This window comes from Peromyscus eremicus, chromosome 4 (genome assembly GCF_949786415.1).
Source record: "Peromyscus eremicus chromosome 4, PerEre_H2_v1, whole genome shotgun sequence".
Classification (NCBI taxonomy): Eukaryota; Metazoa; Chordata; class Mammalia; order Rodentia; family Cricetidae; genus Peromyscus; species Peromyscus eremicus.
The window spans coordinates 100,185,470-100,212,860 of record NC_081419.1 but is presented as its reverse complement, the minus strand read 5'-3'; the positions used below and the strand labels follow the sequence as shown (position 1 = coordinate 100,212,860).

At 41.2% G+C, this 27,391-nt stretch overlaps 1 protein-coding gene across 1 annotated transcript in view; it reads left to right on the top strand.

Moving 5' to 3' along the window:
• Atp8b4 (ATPase phospholipid transporting 8B4 (putative)) overlaps positions 1–27,391 on the top strand; it is a 162,102-nt gene that overhangs the window by 41,194 nt on the left and 93,517 nt on the right. Inside the window, exons 6-8 of the mRNA XM_059258935.1 lie at positions 8,637–8,709; positions 16,213–16,283; positions 19,186–19,268. Coding sequence (XP_059114918.1) covers positions 8,637–8,709; positions 16,213–16,283; positions 19,186–19,268 — 227 coding nt within the window. The remainder of the gene's footprint in view (positions 1–8,636; positions 8,710–16,212; positions 16,284–19,185; positions 19,269–27,391) is intronic.

The window sequence follows — 27,391 nt, the reverse complement described above, 5'->3', positions numbered from 1 at the left end:
GATGGCTCTACACCCACGCACATGTGGCCAGCACCAACTGACCTCAGGTGGTTAGTTATTGGAGTTGGATGCTCTGGGTGGGGGCTGGAGGCAGGTAGTTAGTAGAGGTGGATATGATGGCATCTTGATAGATGTAAGATTTTGTTTCAGAGGGAGACAGCTATGGTAAAATCATAGGTAAAAGTCATAAGTGTAAAAGCTTAGGACTGGAAATGAGCTGGATGATGATAAGGTCCCATCAATACTGGGGTACTGTGATAAAGCAGAGTTCTGAGGGGGCTAACAGAAGCCAGCTACTATTTTTATATTTTAGACAGGGTCTCATTCTATAGCCCAGGCTGTTCTTGAGCTCACTATGTACCTAGGATGGGCTCAAACTTGTGGTTAGCCCCCTGCTTCAGTATTCCAAGTGGTAAGATTACAAGCATAAGCAACTGTGCTCAGTCAAGAGCCAATTCTTAGTAATTGTGAAGAATGCTAACTTCAGTTTTATGTTACATGTCATGAGAAGCCGAGGAGGATTTTAACAGGAAAATTGTAGGGATAACATGAAAATTTCTCTGGTTGCTGCATAGATACTGGACAGTAGAAGAAAAGTTATGTCCAGGTGAGACGGCAATGTCATAAACTTTGGTTGTGTCAGTGAAGGCCGTAAACATAAGTAGGATTATCTAGCTATCATCTATCATCTACCTATCACCTATTTATCATCTATCTTTCTATATATATCTATTGATCATCTATCTACATATCTTTAACAATCTGTCAATCAATAAATCTATCAATAATCTATTTATGTATATATAATTTGATATATATAATTTACCTACCAATCAATCAACCAATCAACCTACCAATCAATCAATCAGTTATTTATCATCTATCTATCATTATCATCATCATCATATATATTTCTTTGTTGGATTTTTAAACATACAGGCATACAAGCAGAACAGTGCAATGAATCTTTGTCTATATTTATCACCTCCTGATAGTTGTCAACAACTTCTTGATATTTTTGTGTTCATCCTCACATTTTGTGTTCTTTCATGATTTGATTATATATGCATTTGTGTGTCTGTATGAGTATATGCATGTGTGTGTGTGTGTGTGTGTGTGTGTGTGTGTGTGTGTGTGTATGTGTTTGTGTGTTTGTGCACATATGGGGGTCAGAAGAGCACTTTGGATCCCTCGGTACTGTAGTTACAGACATTTACAGGGCATACATCCTGTTGTATGTGCATTGGGATTCAAACTCAGTCCTCATGATTTAAAAGACAGAAAGGCTTATTGTAGCTCATGGTCAGGTGACTCCATTGTTTTTGGGGCAGTAGTGAGGCTTAGAAAACTAGGACAGGAGCATGTGCAGGATGAGATTGCTCCTTCATCTTTGTCAGGAAGCAAAATGGGGATGAGGGTTTTAGGTCTGGATTCTAATTGCCTCCTTAAGATTCCCCTTCAGTGACCTAACTTAGTCTGATTAGACCCCATGTATTAAAAGTTTCCTCCCTCTCTGTGGCAACACAGGCTGTGAGCAGCTCTTTAACAAATGGGGCTGTGGTGGGTATTTCTGAACCTCAGCAGAATGACTAGTAAGTAAAACAAAGCCACTTGAATCTCTTGTTCTGGATATAAAGCAAAGAGATTAAAGACAGAAGGGCAGTCAACTGTGATGAATAAAACAAAATATGAGGACTGACTGGTCATAGAATCACAACTGTCACTAGAGAGTCTGATTGGACTGGTGGAGACAAATTTCTGGTGGGAGAAAACACAGGTAGCTATTATGCACAAACACCGAGCACAAAAGGCTCCTTCAACGACTTACAGTAAAAATCTATTTGCTATCCTTGTGATGAAGTGCCTAGAAATAATAAAAATAGTCACAGCACTTTAGATACATGTATTACTTTATGGTTTAGAAATGCTTTTGTGGCTGTGTCTCATTCGAGGGTCACAAATGTCATGGCAGATGGATGCTTAAGTGTTTATGCGACTTTGAAGACCTCAATCTAACAGATGCCGTGAAAGGCTGACAGGAGCAGTTGGATGGAAATTCCAGTTTTACTCAAACTCTTGAGCAAAGTCACGTGGTTGATTAGTGACAAAGTGCGTGTTTTGCGATCCTATAACATGCAGTCTTTTTAGTATTTTACATCATTTCTGTTATAAGTAGGAAGCCAATATTTTATCTTTGGGGCATAAAAAAAAATCAACTCCTGCTTCTAATCCCTTCTAATCAGAATTTTGTATTTTTAGGTATCAAGATTGTCTGTTATCTTTGGAAGACAGAGTCCTTTAGTAAAATTTTCTAGTTTTTGTTTAAACAACCCATATGACGGTTGTCTATCCATGGAAACATGAGCTTAAACTCTGTTTCTCCTCATAACAGAGGCGCCGAGGATACAAAAACGAATAGTCCAATGGACGGATGTATTATCTAGTGATCATGAACAGTGTGATTTATCCTGGTGCTGAGAGAAAAGTGAATGACGTAATGGTTGAAGCCTCAGGGGGAGAGATATTTCACTTATGACCATAAGTAAATCCTGATTGAAGTCATGGTTCTGAGAAGACAAGTCTAGAGGGATCAGCATAATAAAGTCCAGGCATATAGTTTTCTGATGAGCTCACTGTACATGGGGGAAAGCTTGGACTATCGTGAGGACTGAAAGTTGATATATCCTTTATTAGACAAGCCCTTGGCTCTATCAATTTTCTCCCTGGACCACTGACGACAAAGGCATGGCAAGCACTCTACAGTGAAGTCATTTTTCTAAAGTGCAGGTGCTCTTCATTGGGGATTGGAAACATTCTTGTGTTCCAAGTCCTGGAGGACAAAGATGATTTACATGTATCTGTTTAAGAGTCAGACTTATATTTTCCACATTTTCTAGATTATTTGATGAATATAGTTTGTATCTAATGCCCCTTGTAGCCCTGACATGTAGTGTGGTGTCTAGCTTACAGTGATGATTCTGGCCATATTAGGGTGGTCTTGAACTCATTAACAGAGGATGACATCACATGTCTGTAGGTGGTCAACTACTCAAGAATTTTACCTGTATGTTATCCTGTTTCTGAGGAACTCAAGATGATAAACATCACAATTTATTTTAAAGTGAATTAAAACTGTTTTCTTAGAAACTGTTTAGCACTAAATCTGGCTGCAGATCTAATGAGTAACAAGGCTCATAATCTGTTGGGGTTACTTTTGGTTAGACTTTGTGTTAAGAAATTAGGGGTGTTACTTCCAGAAAGAGTAGGTCCTCAGAGTAGAGCAAACCATATCAAGCCACTGAAAAGTGCTTTCTGTCATCACTGCTGGCATGTCCCATTTCTACACTTTAATATAACATATTAAAATTATATACAGTCTGCCTCAGTAGACATTTGCTTATCTGATAGCTTTCCAAAAATTATGAGAAAATGTCACACATGTCCTTCATCCTGGAATTACAACATTCGGAGCTCTTTCCTGAGAGATGTATCCATCAAATCTTGCCTACTGATATCTGTGGACATGCTGTCAAAGGTTCTGACTGAAGAGCTCTGCTTTCTCTGTGGTCAGTCTAGAGCATTTTCCTCACTGTTAATGCAGGCAAGTAAATACAATAATCTTCCTTTGAAATGATTTTGAATTCTTTATGGCCTCATTTTGTATTAACCGTCTATTATCCGAATCTTAACAATTTATAGAAATTAGAGGCGCTCTGGAAAGAGTGATTCAGAGAAGTTCCTTTTGTACAACATTTGGCAGGTTCATTGTTCAGGTAAAAACTGGTAAGTGAAGGGATCATTTTGATTCCAAAAGGGAAGGCTCAATATTGTCTGTATGTTTCTGCCTCTGAATAACACAGTAGGACTCATACGAACAATCAGGCAGGACAACACGTGGCTGGTTGCTCTTCTCAGCAAATTGTTAAACTATCTGTGCTGGAGCATCACAGCTTTACTATCTCTGCTTCTCCTTCCCTCTCTCCTTGGTAAAATCAGTGAGAAGACCCCTTCAGCTGCCGACCACAGCCCTCCCCATGTAATCTTTGCCACTGTGGGGGCATTTTACTAAGAAGAAGGGACAAAAAGGAGGGAGACACCTGAATTCTTCACCAGAAGTAGATTCCAAAGACATGAGCTTTATTATCTCAGTGTAATGAGATCCCACTCATCAGTGTAATCATTAGCCTCCTGGGGGCCAAACGGTCCTCTTTACTCCAGTGCAACTTTGACAGTGCTGGGGTAGAAAAGAACCAGAACTGGCTGCTGTCTACTGAGCATCTATGTCAGGGGACCATGACTACATGCTAACTTTGGACCAGTTGGTGTTGAATACTGGGACTGTGCACCATCACCCTGCTCAGATTGCTTCAGCTCCTTAGGGCTCATTCTCTTTTTAGGCAGGTAGGTTGTACTTAATATGGAAAGTAAAGTAAGAGGAGCAATAAGTGCAGATTTATTAATGATATGAATTTCATAGCCAGACAAAGTTGGCTTCTAGTTGAAGCCTAGATGTAACCTGAAGAAAGCTTTCATGGGGCTGGAGAGATGGCCCAGGGGCTAAGAGTGTTGACTGCTCTTCTAGAGGACCCAGGTTCAATTTTCTGCACATACATGGTGGTTCACAACGGTCTGTAGCTCTAGTTCAAGGGGATCCAATACCCTTCTCAGGCTTCCTTGGACATTGTATTCATGTGGTTCACAGATATACATGCAGCCCGAATACCTATACACATAAACAAATGAAGAGGAAGCTTTCACGATTTTTTTTTTGCACCAAATTGACCTATAAATGTCAACTTATGTAATACTGACAACTGAGCACACAATGGAAATGAAACCTCCCATTCCTTCTGGTTTCTTGAATTTCCTGGAATGCCTTCATGGAGGCTTTAAAGGCATGAATGCTGGCTAGTTGTTTTTTTTTTTTTTTTTTTTTTTTTTTTTTTTTTTTTTAATTTTCCGAGACAGGGTTTCTCTGTGTAGCTTTGCGCCTTTCCTGGAACTCACTTGGTAGTCCAGGCTGGCCTCGAACTCACAGAGATCCGCCTGGCTCTGCCTCCCGAGTGCTGGGATTAAAGGCGTGCGCCACCACCGCCCGGCTTTGTTTTTTTTTTTTTAAATTAACTTGATACAAACTAGTGCCACCTGGGAAGAGGGAACTTCAGTTGAAGAATTGTTTTCATCAGATTGGCATGTGGGCAAATCTGTGAGGGCCTTTTCTTGATTAATGATTGAGAAAGGAGGGCCCAGCCCACTGTGGGCAGGGCCATCTCTAGACAGGTGGTCCTAGGTTGTCTAAGAAAGCAGGCTGAGCAAGCCATGGGGGGCGGGGAAGGGGCAAGCCAGTAGCAGCACCCCTCTGCTTTAACTCTCTGCTTTAGTTCCTACCCTGATTTCTCTTAGTGATGGGCTGTGACCCGGAAGTGGAAGATGAAATAAATCCTTTCCTTCCCAAGTTGCTTTTGGTCATTGTGTTCATTAAAGCAACAGAGTCGAACTAGGACAGCTTGTTAAAATATATATGTAAACAACGATCAGCATGGCAGATAACCCAAAGGGTACAGAAGCGACATGCGTATCTTGGCAGAAACCAACAGCTCTCTAGTTGGATTTAAGGCCCATTCAACAAGAGGGAAATCACGCTTGGTACTGGAAACCTAGCCAACTACCCAGGGCTAGTGAAGTTACCAATCTTAGAGGAGAACCTACAACCACTACTTCATGAAACCATCACAACCCTTAACCACACCCTAAATATTTGTCCTTATACCCACAAATAAGTGTAGTCCCCACCCCTCATCAAGGAAATTTAACTTTGCAACCAATGGAGACCATTACAGAAAACTACAACTAATCAAAATGCACAGTCGTGGAGCCCAGTGCCAATGAACATTTACAGTATGACACTCACACCTAAGGCTCAGGGAACACTAAAGAAGGGGGGTGGAGGGGTGGGAAGGACGGCAAGAGCCAGAGGATCACGGAGTTTGCTGGGAGACTGTGTCTGCTAAGAATGTCAGAAGCTACCCCTTAAAGTCTCACCAAGATGACTCCCTAAGCAGGAGCTCAGCAGGGATAACACCGGTAGACTCACAAACAATGACAGGGGGAAGCTCACAAGGCCTCAACCCTACATGAAGAACTACAGGCTACTAAGGAAGGTTGGTACTGGGAGAGTAGTCTTCTCCAGGGAAGAGTACATTAACTGGTTATCCCAAACCAAGTGGTCCGTTCTGAAAACAGACATACAAGTAACATACAGACTGAGCAGATTGTATTTAGAAATATGTATGTATATACATAGATATATATGCATGTAACAACAATTAATGAAAAAAGAGATCATGAATTTTAAAGAGAGCAAGGAAGGGGGTATATGTGAGGACTGGGAGAGAAGAAAAGGAAGGGGGAAATGGTGTAATTATAGTACAATCTCAAAAAATAGAAGAAAATGTAAAAAAAAAAAAACCTTGTGTAAGAACACCCTTGTCTCAATACATGGATCTTGCCATGCACATACAGGCTTCTGAACAGTTCTCCTTTACCAGCAATGGAACTTAGACTCGCTTCATGCCAGCACATTAGACCTATCATTTTCCTTTGGTTACACTATTCTGCTGAATATGCGTGTAACAACATTTAATTCTGCTGAACGTGTATAATGTATGATTAAGTAATTATACCATGGTACATTAGTGGTTTCCAACTGAGTTCTGTAAATAATGCTACACTGGTCATCTTTGTATACTCATGTTTAAGCTCTCTTATAATCAGCTCTTTAAAGTGGGATGCCTATATCAAAGTATGTGGGCATCTGAATTTTAAATAAGATACTTCAGATAGAGTAAATGTCCCAACTTCTCTGAACCCCAGGGTCTCGTAAAATCCAAGTTGAAGCAGGACCTAGCTCATGGCTTGTCATGAGGATTAATTGAGATAAGATAACTGTTAATAGTGATGCTACATGAAACAAGTCTAAATGTAAAATGATTTACATTCAGATTTTAGACTAATAACAATAATGTTTAGTGTCCAACATCCCAAGTGTCACAAAGGGCGTGCTTATGTGTAAAATAATAAAACCTTGAGTGAGGGTGGAACGTGGAAGTAGGTGTAGAACTTAAAAACAAAACCACACCTAGTCCTAGCTTCTCCTCAAAATAGGCACTTTCAGTAGAGACTGCAGAGCATTTCAGTAGCAGCACAGTTTCCACAAGCCACCCAAGATGTCCTTCTCTGCTCCATCATGTCATATCTCCAGTAGACAGTCCCCTGAGAAATGTCATGGATGCTGCAAGGGAGGAGTCCCCACGAGAAATAAACAGCAACACTCTGTACCTTAAAGAGAGAGACCAGTGAGGCTTACAAGGCTTCCTCCATTCCCCCGGTGTCACTGGACTAGAGAGTCCAGCAAAGCATGGCACTGAAAAACATGATCCAGTTTTGGCTAGAGACAAAAATGCTACAGCTGAAAAACTTCCAGAACAACATGTACTTGGATCCGTATTAAAGAACAATCCTTTGAGCTCTTGAGCCAAATGACCCATCAGGGTTGATAGTGTGAGGCGCATTTCACAGTTGTGTAAATATTTAAATCTATTTTCCAGCCTATAAAGCAAGTAAACTGGGCTAGTTTTGAAAAGCTGCACGGCAGAATTCACCTGACTTACTGGGGATACCTACCCTCTTCCAACAGTCTTGGCTTCTAGGAAGGGATTTCTAAGAAGCAGGATGAGAACGATCAGCTGGAAAGCAAAGCTGCTTTACGTTTCAAGGAGTTTGTTTCGGAAGGCAGGATCAGGTGCACTGCATCCGGCTGCAAGTGGTCTGCTCTTCAAGGCCTGTCCGGCTTTGGGCAACTCTAACTCACTTGTCACCCAAGGCTAGATCCGATGAACACAATTGCTTTTCCTCACAAGCCCTTTGTGAACTTGGTGCAGACTGGGCATGGGTCTCCTTTACATACATACACATGCTTCAAAGAAAGCTAGCGGTCTATTGATCTCTGTTCTGAGTCGATAGTCTTAGGATATTAGAATGCCACCGAAGCCACCTTTCCACAGCAGCACGAGGATACTGTGGAGGCTTCTTCATTTGTTCTTTCAGGCACTTTTTTTTTTTTTAAATCATCCATCCTTCTTGTCCTTTCCAAAATTGTAACTTTTCCTTTTTATTTGCATTTGACCCATTGCCCTGGACTATTCTCTTTTGCTGTTATCTTACTGTCTTTTTGTTTCCTGTTAATTGACGTCTGAGACAATGGCAGTGCTGTTTCTGTACTTACTAGCTGAGAGCTTGAGAAGAATGTAAGTAGTTGGATCTTCTGAGAGACCACAGAGGTTGTATAAAAGGGCATCAAGTTGGCATCCAGGCTTGGTTTCACAGACCCTCAGCCAAGAGTTTGGCATTTTGAGCTTTTTCTAGGTGTGTCACTACTCACCAGATACCCACAGACAAAGTATTTCACCTCTGTGACACCCACATTGCTCATTGGTTGTGAATGAGTCCCTTGACTTCCCACTTCAGCAAAGTCTCGTCTGGGTCTTCTACTCCATTATGTGCATATGGATATAACCTTTGGTTATACTTTTTATTCTTCTCCATTGTTGAACAAAATATTTCTGCTCTTTTCTCAGACTGCAGAATGAAAAATGGATGAATGTTAAAGTTGGAGACATCATTAAATTAGAAAATAACCAGTTTGTTGCTGTGAGTATTCACTATTGTATGACTCGATCTCAGATTAGAATAATACACACTGAAGTATTTGCATTTGCAAATTTAGTAAATCTGCGATAATCTGGAGTCACCAAGGAAGGATTACCATTATACATTAGAACAAGTTTCAATTATAAATACTTTAAAAGACGAGACTTTCAGTGACATGGTGACTTGGATAATGCTGGGATTAACACTAATTTTCTCCCTGTTTGTTCCCGTAAGGAAACTTATACAAATGCAGAACAATATGTAAATAAGAGTTTTAAAAAATGCTCCTGAGTACCCTAAATAGTTTATCTTCATACATTTTGAATGCTATTTCTTAATATTGCAATTAGTATTCTTAAATGGCAACACATTTGAAGGAAACACACTAAAGATAAAATTCATGTTATGATTCTAAATTGATAAAAGGTGAACTAGTGAGGATTTTGCACATCAAATGCATCATAATTTATATTTGCAAGCAGCCAGTGTTGCAATTTCTTAAGTAAAAGTCAGTCCAGTCACTAAAATGTAGATGAATAACTGCAGTTAAAGTCAAATTTAAGATGATAAAAATGGTGCAGATCAGGACTGAAAATTCAAATTATTATATTGATTGTATCAAATGTATATAAGATCACATAAAAATTTTTATGTTGTATGCAGTTTTCTGAATCTAACTGTATTCTTTATTAAAGTTTTGATATTTTATGAAGGAAAAATATGGCCCTATAATCTCTTTAAAAAAAAAGCAACCTAGTGGAGCATGCTGGACACTCCCTCTTAGAATCCGCCCTGTACCACTGCATCCTCTGTGCCTGGAGAGGGCAGAGGAGCATGCGTAAAGGAGCTTCTGGGTGGACCAGCCATTTGCCCACGAGGTCATACTTCAAGTGGCTTATTCTCTGGCAACCTTAAGGTTTTGGAAAATAGCTGGGAACCCACACAAAATAAGCAAGATGTTGTCAGGACAGCCAAAACCGAGGTCTCAAAGTCTGTGCCCTGAGGCTTGGACCCCTCAAACATGGTTTGAGGTTCTCATTTATAATTGATTTACTTTTATTTCATGTGACTTAAATGAAACCTCTGGCTTATTTTCCACCCAGTAAAGATGGGGGACATAAAACTAGGAGGTGACACCTGTTAACAGAACACCCTCTGTTGGTGGGGTTGAGGTAGATGATTAAAGGAACTGGCTGGGAGCCAAGTCTCTGTGTACTGTTGCAATGCCTCCCATGAAATGAATCCCAGGGGGCAAGCATAAGAATGTATTTTGGATTTTAATTGCTCTGTATTCAAATGCCTACGTATGACCTGTAGTTCCCACATTGGACATAGCAGATGTCAGGGAGAGAATGCTTATGATCCTCTCATTTTCACGAGGGAGGGATGGCACCAAACCCATACTCTTAATAGCTTGCATCCTCTCACCCTTGCCCCTGGCAAAGTATGAGCAAGACTCTTTGGCCCACAGTCCCAAAGCCCAGGCTCTACCTGTGTTAACACTTTTAAAACTCTCCATTCTTCTCTGCTCGACTCTTTGGTTAAAAGAGAAGAAGAGGATCTCCCAAGTCCTCCAATCACCACAGCGCCTTTTAACCAAGTCATTTCACTCAAGGTTTGACCATGGGTAGTTATTGCACACCTATGAATAGTTTCAGAAGTGAGCAAAGCTTTTATAGACGATGCACTTTAATCACCAGGGACATCTAGTGTTCCCCCCAGCTGCCTGGAGGCAGGGCCTGCCAGGGGGGCTTATGTCTGGGGAGTGATATTCACAGATATCTAGGAAGATCTACTTAGGACTTTTTATTCTGGAGTATACCTTAGGAAGTCTGCGCATGAAGATAATGACCACAATGGCTAAGACTATGTCACATAGTCTTATATGAATCAATTAGCTTACTGCTGGTCTTGACCCAGGGAGGGCAGTTTATGTATTGTTTCATTATTTACACTTTGTGGAAGGTAAGACAAAGGCATGGTATTCACAAATAATTTTCTAATGGAGAGCCAAGAGTTAAATCTGGTACTCTAACTCTGACCCCCCCACTCCTCGAGTACTGCAATCTATTTTTTTTCTCAGAACAATTGTTTTGAGTCTGGGTTTTCAGAACTGGGGTTCCAGACCTGGCTGCTGGAAATCATATGATCTGCCATGTACTCAGATTTAGTACACATCTATCTGTTCAAAGTTAAAACTTTCAACCTGATTTATATCTCTTTATCAATAAAATCTGGGCACGAAAAGGAGTTCACCTGAAATTGCCAATTTTTAGACATACTGAGAATTAGGTATCTTTGTTTCCCCAATCTCCTCTCTCCTAGTTTGGTTTCTCTAGCTCTGACAAAGATCATGTCCAAAATCAGCTAGGGGAGGGGAGTGTTTACTTAATTTTACAGCTCATGAAGGGGTCAAGGCAGGAACTCAAGCTGGGCAGAGACCTGGAGGCAGGAGCTGAAGTAGAGGCCGTGGAGGAATGGTGCTTACTGGATTGCTCTTCATGGCTTGTTCAGTCTGCTTTCTTTCTCTCTTTCTTTCTTTCTTTCTTTCTTTCTTTCTTTCTTTCTTTCTTTCTTTCTTTCTTTCTTTCTTTCTTTCTTTCTTTTTCAGAGCTGAGGACCGAACCCAGGGCCTTGCGCTTGCTAGGCAAGCGCTCTACCACTGAGCTAAATCCCCAACCCCCAGTCTGCTTTCTTATACAATCCAGGACCTCATGCTCAAGGACAGCACCTCCCACAGTGGACTGGGCCTTCCCACATCAATCACTAAATCATGAAAGTGCCCCACACACTTGCCTAGAGGCCATTTGATGGAGGCATTTTCTCAATTAGGGTCTCTCTTCCTAGACGACAAGAACTACACACCTCTTTGTTCCACACTTTCTCCTTCCCTTCCATCTTTCTCTTCTCCCTCCTACCCTCTCTTCTTTGTTAATTCAAGAGCCCAGAATTCTAGACTGAATTCTAGACCTCCACATTTTGTTTGGGGATTGGAAAAAATGCATCATGTAATTCATATGTCACAGTGAGGTCAACTTGCATTAGGAGAAACACATAACTTGCTGGACACACATTAGAGAGTTCTTGATGGCACTAAACTTTGAACCTGGAGCTGGGCATCCAATTCACACTGGGCACACATTCAGCACTAGTGCTCTTGGTTTGCTGGCTTTTCTGGTGGTGGGAACAACCCAGGTACCGAACCTGACCATGTTGAACACTGAGAATTTGGCTGTGTAGAAAGGTCTTCCCTAGAGGTATGCACTTTCTGTGTCTGCTGTAGTTAAATTCTTTGTTGTAAGATTTAAGTTGAGAATCTCTAAGAAAATATTAAATATTAAAAAAACCCAGATTCTTGTGAAAGTATAAAAGGCCAAAACACAATTTTCTCCTCAAAATGAAAATAGAAGTAAGTGGTCAATTCTCCATTTCTAAGTCACCAGTTCAGAAGGAAAAAATAATTCCTTATGCCCAGAGAAAGAGCTTGTATGTGAAGAAGCACCCTCTCTCACACACACTGTTATTCTTCTAGCTTTCTTTTTTGTTATTAACCATCTTCTATAAAGAATTTGTTTGTATGTGTGGATGCTGTAACAGGCTCTCTTTTGGGCCACTAACCAGCTCCCAAATCATGACACACAGACTTATTATTAGTTACAAGTGCTCGCCTTATCTTATGCTCTTTTCTTGCTAGCTCTTATAACTTATATTAACCTGTTTCTCTTCATCTACTTTTTGCCTTGGGGCCTTTTACCTTTCTTTCATTCTGTATGTCTTACTCTGTGTCTGTCTGTCTGTCTGGCTCCAGACATCTTCTTCTCTTTTTCACTCATTGTCCCTTCTCTTCTCTTCTCCTACTTGTTCTCTCTTCCCACCAGCCCCACCTGTCCCTCTATTGTCTAGCTATTGGCCATTCAGCTTTTTATTAGACCAATCAAGTGCCTTAGGCAAGGTAAAACAGTAACATATCTCTATAGAATTAAACAAATGCAGCATAAACAAAAGCAACACACCTTTACATAATTAAAAAACAGCATAAACAAATGTAACACATCTTTGCTTAGTTAAACAGATATTCCACAAGAGGATGTATATGTGCACACATGTGGCTATGGGACCTGTGGAGACACCGAATGCCTTCTTGTGTTTTCTGTTTTATTCCTTTGAGACACGGTCTTTCACTGGACCCAGAGCTTGCCATCTTTCAGCTGGGCTGGAGTATGCAAGTCTCATTGATGCATAGCTCTGGGGTTACAGGGGTAGGTGGCCATACCTGGATTCATGAAAGTTAGAGATCTGAACTCAGATCATCATGCTTGTAAATCAAGTGTTTGTAGGCCCTGAGCCATCTCTTCAGACCCCTTCCTTATTTCCAGTTAATTTTTTTTAATTGAAAAATGTGATTGTTAAAGCAAAGCAAAACAAAATGATATATCCAGTACACATTGAATGTGTACTAACTGGATCTGAAATTTCAAGTTTGAATTAAAATGTTACCAATAGTTGCACACAGCATCACTTCCTGCTTTAATTCAGTTTTGACTCATGATGTAGGAATTTTAAAAATTTGTATTTTGTACTGAAAGTAGAGATAATGTGGATGACGGTAAAGATAATGTGTGCATTGGTAAAGATGAAGAACTCAGTTTAGAAAATCCTGGAAGCTCCCAAAGTGGTGCATGCTGGCATTGGTTCCATGAATACATCTTTTTCTCTGCTATGGAGCTAGTATCTCAACACTTGATCAGCAGGATGTTCTGAAGGCCAACAGGCAAAGCAGACACCCCAAGCAAAGTGAGACATTTCTGTTTCTCGTAGATGTCATCCCAGTGCCCACAGCCACCAGAGCTGAGTATTTCTCTTGTGATCAGGGGCTCTGAACTCTGTTTCTAGTTCCCTAACTTGAGCCTGGAGCATTTTCAAGGATGGTGCCAAGACTCTAGCCTCTGGCTCTTCAGTTGGGCATGGTTCTGATGGCCACTGGCTGCACATGAGTTAGTTAATTTAGTTCACTGCTGGATATAGGGGGTGCCCTTCCTCCTTCACTGCTGGGTGAGATATGACTTACACAGGCTCCTTGTCCAGACATCAAGAGCAGAATTATTCCATCACAGAGTTTCAGAGGGAATGAAGTGATTCAGTTATGAGAGTGTTTCATAGGTTCTTAAAGAAGTTCATGGCTGTAGGTTGATATTCCTTGATATTTTCTTCTTTTATTCTTTAACTCAACAAACTTTTAACTCAAACAAACAACTCAACAAACCCAAATGTCTTTGGCTTTGAGGGCTCAAAGATAACCAGCAGGTTATCCTCAAGTTTCCTTTGGTGGGAATACTGCCTTTTGGCTTCTGTTAGGTATCTGCTTGGGTTTTTCTCTTGCCCAGGGAAGCTGGGGCAAGGTGTTTGTGTTCGAAAATTCTTCATTTGTGGGAGTTATTGCTGAGTTTGTGCATCAATAACTGGCGAAAGAAAAGACTAGGGGTTAATGGACGAGTGGCCTTCTCCACCTAGGCTTTTGGACAGTAACACTTGCCCTTCCTGTTCTATGTTTCTGCTGTGCCCTTACCACATGTTGCGCACACTAGCAGTCCACCACCTCTGACAGAAGGATGGCCAGGGACTAGCAAGGCTATTGCTACAATTCTCTTTCTCTTTCCTTTTCAAGATTATTGCTGAGTGCCCTAGAAAGACTGACTGGGTGGCTATGACTTCTGCAGTGTCCTCTGCTGGACACTGTCAACCCTGTCCCTCCACCGCCCTCCTGAAGGATAATGGTAGAAACCTCTAAGAGAGTTGTTAGCAGTAGGGAAGAGGAGAGGGAAGGAGCAAGGAGAGGAAGACCAGAGATAGCATAGGCACAGGTGACGACAGAGGGTACAGGAAGAGGCAGGAAGCTTGGTGTCCAGGGAGAAGCATGGGAACAGTTAGGCAGGAGGGCTTAAGAACGGGTAGGTGTGTTTCAGTCTCTGGGAAGTAGCGTGATGCTGGTTGAGGAACTTGGCCACCAGGTGGCGGTGGTACCTTGGTCGCACATTCTGAGAGCTGCCCCTTGTTTACCACAGAAGTGTTAACACAGCTGAATTCAATATTGAGCAGACACATTGCATCATTATTTACACAGAGTTTTGGAGCAAAGCAACACCAGGTACCAAAGGCATCTTTAGCTATGCATTGAAATAATGTCTAATTATACATGATCGCATTTAGGGAATTTTAGATTTTGTTTAAAATTATTTTTTATCCTTAAGATAGGGAGTCATAGCCTCAAAGAGTATTTACTTTTTTGCTGTCATGCCTCTGCTAGAACATACTGAAACTTCACTGTGTGGCTCAGGATCAGGATGAATCTGCCCCTCAGCCCAGATGTTTCCATTTTGGGGGTCAGGATTAGGTAAGCTTTGGTTCAAGAGTGGCATACGATTGGATACACTCTCTGTGTGCGTTTCCATAGAACACACTGAGGGGATCATAAAGCAGTTTCTGCCTTGACTGGCTTCTGGGGCGATTCCTTCAGAGCTGGGGAAGAGCCCCCACGATTCAAACCCATTTGTTCCTCCAGGAGCTGTCACAGAGTCTTAATTTAGACAAAACTACACTCATCATTTCCCCCACCCTATTTCTAGTTGATAATTTAAATAATAGAGACAATGAAATGAGTAGATTGATCTTGAACTTAACACCTAAGACTTTAAAATAAAGCAATTAGAATGCTTTTCAAAATAAAAGAAGATTTCTAGAGGCTTGGACTATTAATCATTCAGACAGGTAGAAAATCGTTAGGCTAAAGTTTCATACTAAGTTGTCAGTCAGTTCTTTTAAGATGAATCTTTCAGAATTATATTTATTTTAAAATAGAAATTTAAATTCGAGGAGAAAACAGTTTCCCAGCCTGCCAGAATTCTAATACTGAACTGTGATGTCTTTTCTAAAGCACAGTGGACTGTGGCGTTGAGAGGTCCTGTCCGCCATTTTCTTGTCCACCCTCTGTGCTCTTGGCTTGGGCCCACTTTCTCCCTTCTTCCCGGTGTTCTACTGCTTTCCGTCATTTCCAAATCTCTCCCGTTTACTTCCACGCTGCTCTGGTCTGCCTTCATTTCTTCTTTTCTCTGGTTTTCCTTCTGTTTTCTCTCTCCCTCCTCACCTCTGCTGCTCCTTCCTTGCTTTGAACTGCTCATATACCAGCACATTGAGGAGTCTTAAGTAGCTTATTTATCAGAAAGAGATTTCTGCTTTTCATTAGAAATTATTAAATCCAGAAAAATAGAATTTATATATGACTTTCAAAAACAGCAATGTAAATCACTAGTAATTTCCATGTTGCCTGGAACCCTGCTCCTACCATGATGATCCAGGGGCATGGTAGCAGGGGCAAGGGAGTGGGAGGGCCTGCCTCCCTCCTCACAGGTGCCAAGGCGCTCTGTGGCTGCCAAGGGGTGACGCAGGAGAGAGAGGTTTCTACAGCCCTGATTCTTAAGTGTCTTTCTGTCATGGTTTCCCAACCAGGCCGATCTGCTGCTCCTGTCAAGTAGTGAGCCGCACGGTCTCTGCTATGTTGAAACAGCCGAGCTCGATGGGTAAGTACTTAATCCAAGTAGCTGGTAGGCTACTGTGTAACCTGAAGGTCTTCTTCAGCTGTCAGACAAATCTTCTTCTTTATTTCCTTGTGAAACATAGAAATCTAAATTGTCAAGTCCATTGTCATCTACGTGGCAGTCATTTTGAAACAGTTTTTCTCTTGAATTTGTTTGGAAAACACTGACTTTTTAGCATAGTTTCTTTCAGAAATACTATGCTAAATATGTGAACATGAGTAATTTTACACTAGGATTATTCAGCGAGGTTCCTTTTGGGGTTTTTCTTTGTTTGAATCTCATTTTCTAATGAAAATGTGAGGGTGTGAATCAAGGTTCCCAAGAAGAAAGATTGAGATGGCTTTAAGAGGCAAATGAAGACACAGAGAGACAAGAGAAATGGATGTGATGCAGTTTTCATGCTGGCTTTGGAGTCCAGCTACAGACCACTTAGTTCTGTGGCAGAGGATTCCATTGTCTGGCTGACACTACTGACCCCTCACTTTGTATAGGTACTATCTCTCTGTATGTGCGCGACTCAGGTGATCTGTAATCCTGATGGTGGTATTGTATGAGACCTACTGTAGAACACGAAGCCTAGGCTCAGACAGCCAGGTAGCTTGCTCAAGCCGACAAAGAGTGAAGGTAGGACTCAACCAGACAGCATGAGGCACACCGTTTTAGCCAGTGCCTTTCAAGTCATTGCCTTGATGAGAGACTGGAGCAGTTCAGCCTGTGTAACCTAGCAGACAGGTTCAGGCTCAGCTAAAGCTGTCTTAAGAGGAGAATGGGTAACACTCAAGTCATTCATGTACCAAAAAGAGAACGGGTCTCAAATCAATTGTCCATTCCATCTCAAGAACCTAGAAAATAGCAAAATAAACCCCAAATTCAGAGCAAAACGCAACAAACTCGATACAAAACAGGACAAAATGAAAACAATGGGACATGGTTTGTTCTCTGAAAACATTAGTTTGTCCAGAAACCTCAAGCAAGGCTGACAAAGAGCAAGGAGAGAAAAGGCAGCTTCGGGATGCCATTAACAAATGGAGAATGTACAAAACATCCTGAAAATGGCAGCTGGATCATGAAGCCATACTACAAACAGCTGTACACACATACATTTGACAACTTAGATGAAGTAGACCCGTCCTCCAAAAGCACACAGACCATGCACTCACTACGAGACATAAAACTCGAATAGCCTTATAGCTAATAAGGAAATTGAATTCAAATGTAAGGACTAAAACTATAAGAAATTTAGGCAAAATGTAGAACTGAATTTTATTGCAAAATAAAAATAAAAAATAAATAAATAAAAAAAAGAAATTAAAAAAAAAGAAATTTAGGCAAAAACATAGAAGAAAGACTTTGAGATTTGGCCTAGTCAAAGGATGGTTAGATTGGACACACAAGAATGGGGACTTGGCCCTGGGCTGGTTTCTCCAGGGAGAAAGTGGGTGGAGACAGAGAGCAACACACACACACACACACACACACACACACACACACACACACAGAGAGAGAGAGAGAGAGAGAGAGAGAGAGAGAGAGAGAGAGAGAGAGAGAGAGAGAGAGAGAGAGAGAGGACTTCACCTGAATTACCTTTACTCCATACAAATGCTTAAAGACTAAAAAAATAAGCAACCCTAGTTAGAAAACAGGCAAATGACAAATGGCGTTAGTAGATACTTGGACAAAAGGGACAACAGGTGACAAACAAGCACACAAAGGTACTCAACATCATTAGTGACGTGAACGCCATTGCCACAATGCTCTGCTACGCAGGTCCGTAAGAATGGCTGTCACCAGCACAGTGACGGCTCCAAAGCTGGCAAGGATTTGGAGAAGCAGAATCTCCCTCATGTTACTGGAGGGAATGTAAAGTGCGATATTCATTTTGGGAAAACAATTTGTCAGTTTCTTAAAAACTAAACATAAAGTTACCACATAGCTCAGCAATTTCAAACTGGACTTTTATTCAGAGGAATGAAAACTTACGTTTACATAAGCTCTATAGTGAATGCTTAGGGCACATGCATTTCTTACATCAGGAAAGAAATGACTTGGATATCTTTCAAATGAATGGTTGAACAACCTGGGGCATCATGGAATACTGTTCAGCAACAAAAAGGAACAACTTATTAACAGATACAAGGACTGGGCTGATTCTTCAGAGAACTGTGCTATGCAAAACCAGCTCGTCCTAAAGGTCTCCCGGTTTCACAGAAAACACACTAGTGTTTGCTGAAGAGAAAGTGAGGGAAGACTCCCTAGGAAGCTGGCGTGGCACTCCCTTTAACACAGTATGGGAGTGACAGTCATATGGTCACTGCTGACCATCACAGCAGAGCCTGCTGCCTAACATGTGTGGTTCTTTTCATGAGAAGAGCAGTTGTCTGTGATCTGTCCAGCATGTTGGTTGTGCCATTCAACACCAAGAGTTTCTTGGGTTGACCCTCTAAAGAGGAAGGCTGCATTCTTTTCCACATTAGAATTTCAGCTACTGTAAAAGTAGCCATGGCTGTCTTGCAAACAAAACTCCACAGATAGCAGACGGTGGAGTGATACTGGACTCCTTTTGGCAACGGTGTTCTAGTTCCAGTGTGTTTTATAACTCATATAGGATGTGTGAGAAGGTTTGGATGAGACCATATTTCTTCTGTTCTGTGTTCTTTTGAACACAAATGCAAAACAGATCTCTGCGTTGCTACACAGATGTGCTGTGGGTGGAATGCCAGCTCCAGAATTTGGAGACGCCCACTTGCTTTGCTGAGATAGTATGGGGAGGTGTGAGTGACACTCAAAGCCAGGTTCTGTGGGTCTCCTCATTTAGGTTTTGTGTGCTACCTCCTCTGTTGGATTGTTCTGTACAAAAATTTATGTCATGTCTTTCATTTAATAGGGAAACGAATCTAAAAGTTCGTCAAGCGCTACCTGTTACCTCAGAACTTGGAGCAGATATTAGCAGCCTTGCAAAGTTTGATGGTAAGTGCTTTAAATAGACAAAAAAAAAAAAAATCTAAAAGCCAGAAGGCAGTGTAACAGCAAATTATCTGAGATTTCTTCCTTCCTTCCTTCCTTCCTTCCTTCCTTCCTTTCTTTCTTTCTTTCTTTCTTTCTTTCTTTCTTTCTTTCTTTCTTTCTTTCTTTCTTTCTTTCTTTCTCTTACTTAGTGGGAAGACATAAAATTCTGCAGGCACTAATGGCTGTCACTTGTGCTCATGCTAAAAGCAAGCATGGCTTTATTAAGCCACCACCTAGCTTATCCTCATGTCTTCTTTTATGAATCTCATTCCCTGCTGCCCTTCTTTTGGTAGTGACCTTCTTTTGGTAGCTTTTTGCTTCCTGGAGCTTGGTGTAGACTCACTGAGGGTAAACAGGTTGGCATTTTAGTTCCAGCCCTAGGTCTGGCTTTTCATCCAATGGCTCTGCAACAAAACCAGTGCTTAGATGATGACTCATGAAGACAGGCCACACATGTTTCTGTATTTTGCATAGTGGCATACTGTTTTGAAACCAGTAGGTGTTCCATGAGAATCTCCAAGTTACAGTCAGTCATCTGTTGCCTTAAGTTTTTGACCATGGCTTCATCATCATCTTCATCATCATCATCATCATCATCATCATCATAATCATCATCATCATCTCATTCAACACAGACTCTCTTCCTCAGCAGGTCTTTGCTTTTACATGTTTCTGGCTGTATCTTGTGCTAACATTTTTTTCTTTTTTTCTCTCTCTCTCTTTATTTAGATAACATTTTTTTCATTTATTTTACATACCAACCCCAGTCTCCCTCCCACCTCCCCCCACCCCACTCCCCGCTTCCCCTCTACTCCACTCCCTATACACTCAGGGGCAGGCCTCCCATGGGCTTGAACAAAGCATGGCACATCAAGTTGAGGCAGGACTTCCCCGCATTGTGTCAAGGCTGGGCAAGGTAATCCAGCATGGGGAACACATTTGCAAAAGCCAGCTAAGTGCCAGAGACAGGTCCTGATCTCACTGCCAGGAGCCTTACAAACAGACCAAGCTACACAACTGTCACACATATGCAGAGGGCCTACGTCAGTCCATGCAGGCTCCCTAAAGTTGGTCCAGAGACCATGAGCTCCCATGAACTCAGGTCAGCTGCTAACATTATTTTCTTAAGTCCCATGGAAGGCCTCTAGATACCACCCACCCTAGATGGCTGCATTTTATGGTCCCATGACCACAAAGGAATTCCTTTACAAGTAAAGGAAAAGAGACACTAAATGCAGAATTTTATGCATCATGCCAGGGAGTCTGGGGCTTTCCTGCCACTCCTCAATAGTCTTATGCATTACTCACTTGCAAGGTTAGTTTTGAATATCATTATTTCCATACAGGTTGGTCTGATTTATTGAAGAGTCTTACTAACTTAAGTCTATCCTTCCGAAATGTTTTCTTTGGAGTTTACTGAGAGATAATGAAGATAAAGGGTCTTGGCAATGCCCCTTGAGTTAAAGGCCAGGCAAGTTTATAATGTGACTCTTCTCCAACACACATTTCAGAATATATATGGTCCGTGCTTGGCATTTGCTTGTAAATTCTGCCTGGATTATGTTAATATTTTAATCTCTCTTAAATGACTGTTGTTGTAATAAATGTTTATAGAAAAATATTCTTCCAAATTAAGATTTAATTTAGAAGGGTAGCCAGGAAACTTTGAATAGCCCAAGAAATATTTTGATTAGATTAAAACAAATGACAAATTTTGTAACCAAGTAATTTTTTTCAATGAAATGTTACTGTTATATGAATCCAAGAAAAGTAAATTGTATTCATGATTCAAAATACTCCTTAAAATACTGTATTGACTATTTATGGAGCCCTAAAAGGGCAACCTAAATATAATTTACCATTATTCACTTCTTCCCTGGCAGCAATGTACCTTTATATGTCTGTCAGCATATAATTAGGTATAAATCAAAGAGTTTTAGTTTTCTTAATGATCAGAAAGCATAAAATGGTTGTTTTAACTGTTTCTTCCTTTACATAGATTTTGGCACAGGTAGCCTAGACTACAATGCCATGACAAGCAACCCTGAAATCTCAGTGGTGTGAACACAGTAAAAACCATTTCCTGCTCATGTCAGTTCTGATGTGGGCAGGGCAGATGACCCCATTTTGTAGCCATGGAACTTGGACTGAGAGTGAGGTGAGGTGAAGGAGACACAGTGCCTTTTGTCTACTTTTTGCCTCTTATATTTCATGAGCCCCGATGCTACTGTAAGGGATATTAGGAAGTGACAGATGTGGCTATTTGTTGAATGGTGTCCGACATGACCACCTTGACTGCCATGCCTGCCACATCTAACCCTGGCATTTTAGGATCTTCACAGAGAAAATGACATCCCCCCAAACTAGAGGCTACGCCTCTACAGCCCTCTGGGATTTCCATCTCTGGTGTCACAGGACCCGCATGGAGCTCCTGCCTCCTCAGGTGAGAGGCCACACCTCCTCTTTCCACTGGCATCCTAATCCTGCTGTCTCAGGATCCGTGTGAGTTACTGCCAACTATTCAGGTCGGAGATGATATCCCTGTTGTCTCCTGTATCCTAACCCTACTATCTTCAGGCCTACCCCTCCACCCAGGCACCCCTTCTCTGCTAGCTCAAAGCAAGTGCCTGCTGATGAGGTCAGAAGTCACAGTATAACCTAGCCTGGCTAGAATCACCGTAGCTACCTCACATTCAAATCAGGACTGAGTAACCCCAATTGAACGTAAAACCTCAACTAGCTGATCTAAAACCAGCCAAGCCCCAGTAACAGCAAGCCGAGACTTAAACATCCACTCAACATAGGTGCATCAGAAACCCATACCAAAAACTACAGCTGATGAAAGATGTGTAAGCTAATATAAAAAAAAAACCAAGATTGGAATGGGGAGATGGCTCAGTGGGAAAAGTGCTTGGTGCACAGACATGATGGCGGTGGCAGTGGGGTGTGTGTGTGTTAGATCTCCAGAGCCTACATGACATCCGGATGGGAGTGGTGGCCCACTGCAGTCTCAGTGTGTGGGAGGCAGAGACAAGGAATTCTGGGAGCAAGCTGGCCAGCCAGTATAACTGAAATGGTGAGCTCTGGGTTCAGAAAGGGACTCTGCCTCAACAGTATACAAGTTGGAGCAATCTCCGACCTTCACATCATACACTACACCTGCACACATGTGAGCACACATACACTCATACACAGCACACACACGGTCCCAAATGAAAGCTATTTAGACAAAACTCCAGAAAAATAATTGAAAAAAGTATGTTCTGAGAATTCACAGAGGGCATGGATAAACTCCTGTAAGAATTTAAAGAAGACTGTAATAAAGTATGGAATGAATTCCAAAAGAATACACATAAACAAATGCTGAAATTAGGAAGTCAATTTAGAATATGAGAATAAATTTCAATGAAGAGATAAACTTACTGAAAAAAAAAACCACAAAATGAAATTAAGCTGGAAATGAAAGATTCCACAAGTGAAAGATAAAGTGTAGTGGGAAGCCTCACTAAGGTGTCTGGAGGACAGAAGAACATCAGAAGAATTGGATTATCCAAACAAAGAAAATGAATTATTTGTCAGGGAGCACCCAGAAGCCTCCCAAACAACACAAACTATTGCCATCACTCTTGGTCGCCAACCCGAACCAGACAGTAAAACCCTAGTGCTGAAGATACCTTATAGATTTGTTTATAGAACATAGAAAAATGAAGTTTGAATTGAGCAGGAGCTCCCTCTGACTTGTGTTCATAGTGCTAGAAAATGCTGGAAGGTGTTGGAAGGTGCTGTGTAGAATGTTGGGGGAGAGAAATTGTCAGTGATCTTACCCAGCTGAAGATTATTTTCAAAACAACACTTACCTGCCCAGAAACACATGCCCACTGGCACTAGAGTGTTCTGGGGGTTACCAATCACTCTTTGGCTGAATTTGAGATCTGCTCCATTGGAAGGGATCCATGCTTGAGGCTGCACACCTGGCTAAAAGTTAGGGAGATCACTGGCTCTAGAGTGAATGCTGCTGAAGCTCTAGTGAACTGGACATGTAGTTAAACTGCCTTCTGAATATTTGCTTAAACCATAGACTAGTGCAAGACTCAGCCTCTTGTAGCAGTGGGTAACTGTCAAAGCTGGAACTCAACTGACCAAAGTGCTGAAGATAAGTGACTATTGAGTGTTCAGCCCCAAACAGGACATCTGTGCCACTACCTTCAAATCCCAGGAGCTCTGCAGAGGAGAAGGTGGAGCCTGGGAGAGTCAGGAGTGGGGAGGAGTGCTGTGAAATGACCTGGCTGCTGCAAACATGAACAGAATACCTGCACAAGACCTGTGGGCATGCAGAAAGAGCAAACATCAGTTGGAGGGGGTCATCGGGAAGAAGGGGTCAGGAGAAGTATTAGAGGAATAAGAGAGGCCAATGGGGTGTGAATATAATCACAGTCCTTGCATATAGGTACAAAATGGCTAAAAACCAAACGTTAATATAAAAGAGAAATCAATAAATTTCAGGGTTTCTTCTGGTGACTAGAAAGGCTTCCCCATATGCCATGGGAATCAAAACTCAATATTCCATCTCTCAGTTTACATTAATGACATTAGTATTATCTACTTTTGGAAATGTCCTGACCATATTTGGGAAGTTGAAACAGACAAGACCCATGGATGAGGCACATTCTTGCTTATGCTGTGCTACATACAACACACATATACACATACATACATACATACATACATACTACAACATACATACATACATACATACTGCTTGCAACTTCTGGGCACATCTGGATATCACACTGTTTTTTTTTTTTTAAATTTCTAGTTACTCTATGGCTTTTCTTTTAATATTTTCTAAACTATGCTGGCATCAAGCCACCATTTTCTGTTCCTATACTATAAGTGCACATTTATCTTCCAAAGTGTCAGAAAACCCAAATCCCCACTCCTGTTCTTAGGGAAGTCACCACTGAGGGCAGCAAGTCCAGAACTTTAAACCAACCTGCGTCAAAGCTGAGATGTGTTGGACATGCTTCTGTTATTTCCTGTCTACACTCTTACATCTATACTCACCAACAGAGTCCTTGAACACAGTATGAGTTGATGCCCATTCACTCATTCTTTTGTTTGTTTATTCATTCGAACAGTGTGTATTTCATACAATACTTAAGAGTTTGCGTGTGGAGACAGTGGTTAATATGACCCAGGCCTTGCATTCACAAAGCTTAAGGCACAGTGGGGAAGACGGACTTACACCAGGGCTCTTCTGAAAGAAGACGTTGCCTGGGTGATTGCTAACGTTCTCAGGCCCTAAACATGATGTTGATACAGGAATAAGCACTCACTGTATACTGTATGTTATCATATAAAATGCATACAACATTTTATGCGTTTGTGAGCCTGGCATATGTGTATGCGTGCAAGTGTGTGTATCTATGTGTTTGTGTGTGTGTTGAGTGTCTTTCTCTATTGCTCTCATTTTTTTTTTCTTTGAGACAGAGCTTTTACTGAACCTGGAGCTCGCCAATTGGGCAGGCTGGCAGGCCAACGAACCCCGGGATTTGGTCTGTACTTCCCAGTACTGGGATTATACAGTCACACGATGTCATGCCTGGTTTTTTCACTTGGGTGCCAGAAATCCTAACTCAGACCCGCATTCTTGTGCAGCAAATACTTTAAGCTTTGAGCCATCTCCCTAGCTCCGTCCTTATAGCCTCTTCAAGCCTCTACCTTGATTATGTCTACATTTAATTATTGAGATTGTATCATTTCCAACTAAGATGACCATGGGAGAAGTGATTCTATTTTCCTTAAATGATTTTCTTATCCTTTCCAGCCATTTACCACTGGAATATTTATCATATCTACCTCTAGTAGAATTAGAAAGAAGAAAGTAGGGTCCCAAAAGAGCATCTTGGTTTTTATGCTTTGTGGGTGGCAAATATTTTTGCTTATTTCTGATGTGCTTTAAGGTGCCCGCCTGTTTTCATCATTCTCTCTGACTTCTATTACAATTAGGTCATTCTAAGATATTTGGTATTCAAATCTTCATTTATTATGATTCCTGTCAAAATATACCTACCTTTTTATTTGTCATAGATTTGTAGTGGAAGTTTCTGTCCCACCAGCCATTCCCAAATAAACACACAGAGGCTTAATATTAATTATAAGTGCTCGGCTGATAGCTTAGGCTTATTACTAACTAGCTCTATGGATAAACTAAATTTATCCATTTCTATTCATCTACATTCTGCCATGTTGCTTGTGGCTTTACTTGTCCTTCAGCATGTCCTGTTCCCTCTGCAGCTTCTGGCGACTTCTCTGACTCTGCCCTTCTTCCCACAATTCTCCTAGTCTGGCTCTCCTACCTGGTCTCTTCCTGCCCAGCTATAGGCCAGTCAGCTCTTTATTAACCAATGAGAGTAATGAATATTTGAAGTGTACGAAGATTGTTCCACAGCATTTCCTTTTTTTGTCTAATTAAAAAAGAAGGTTTTAACTTAACATAGTAAAATTAAATACAACAAAACCAGTTATCAAGTAAGAATTACAGTTAGAATATCCAATCTACTTGTATTTGGCAATATTAGAGAATATACTTTATTATCTATCTTATCTTGGTGAGTCTAAAGTTTTATACCTTATTTACCTTTTATCATAAGTAAGGAAATCTATAACTGTCAACTCCATCAAAGACCCCAGAAGGGTGAAATGTTACCTAATGACAGGGACATCTGGCTTCCTGGACAGTCACCCCAAGTTCTTCTGTAATGTTGGGGCATCTAACTCTGTCCTACAGGCCTAGTATATCTGACAGACTTTCCTGTGAAGCAGGAACACTCATGCTTTATGCCAATGGAGCTAGGAAAAGGGAAACAACACTCTTTATCAGCTAATTGTTTTGTTGTGATGAAACCCTGTGTTTATACTCAGAGCACTGGGGCCATACTCTTTAGGAAGCTGTGCTGGGGCGAGGTCTCCAGGAGCTCATATAGAACTTGGCCCTGTGGTCCCCGGCAGAAAGCACCCTTAGCATGAGGCCAGATGTGGGCACATCTTCTTGCCAAGCATAGTGAGCCAAAATGTTCAAGGTTGAATTTACCTCCTTGTCAGCCTTTGTTTACAAAAATGAACATGATCAAACAAACTTGCTTTTTGTATTGTTATTGGCAAGGAACCATGTATCATGTTTTTTCCCAAACCACATTTTTTTTTTGAATAGTGGCCAAATTTGAAGTTTGGGAAATTGAGTCTTGGGTGAAGAAATTGGAATAAATTTTAAGGGCTTCTGTCAGCCTGTTATTTGTGCAGGTTTTGCTGGTGAGACCCACTCAATTCAAGGTTATGTGAAACTCAGAAATGAAAATTATTGCTCAAGGAAAAGATGATCACAAAAGCTGAGGATTCAGAAAAAGCTCTGGGTCCATAACATAGTTTTCCAAAGAAATTGAGCCAGTTGAAACTCATTTTAATTTACTTTTTGATAAATAAGATATAATGAGAGCTAACCACAATTTAGCTACTTGGTCTAGGAAACAACCTTATACAGGTGGTTTGTCTCAGTGAAACCCAGGCTAGCAGGCTCTTACTTAGCACTGGCTGTTTGGGGAGGCCCACAGAACGACCAAATAGAGGTCAGTTTTTTTTTTTTTGCTAATTAGGAAATGGTAAGGAGTGGCTAGAAAGGGTTTCATTTTTGATTTTGAAATATGAACAGCCTGGCTGGTCAGGAGTGGTCAGGCTACTTGACTCGCAGCTGAAGCTGCATCTATAGTTTGAAAGGGAAACCAGCATTCTAGGAAAGGAAGAAACCCTGCAAGAAATCTCTTCAGTATCAGAAGGTGGCTTAGAGAGAGGGTGGGACCCCTCTCTCTACTGTGCTTTAGATCTTAACTCTTAGATGAAGACACAATGCCCAGCTCAGTGTTACTGTGTGGTGATAGAACTTTAAGATGTCTGGCCTAGAGGGAGGATCAAGTCATCAGTGGTGTGCCCTTGAAGGGGACTGTAGGAGAATCGGATCACTTTTCGTACACTTCTACTGTAATGTGCTACCACAGACTCAAACTGTTTGCACCAATTGATTTTGAACA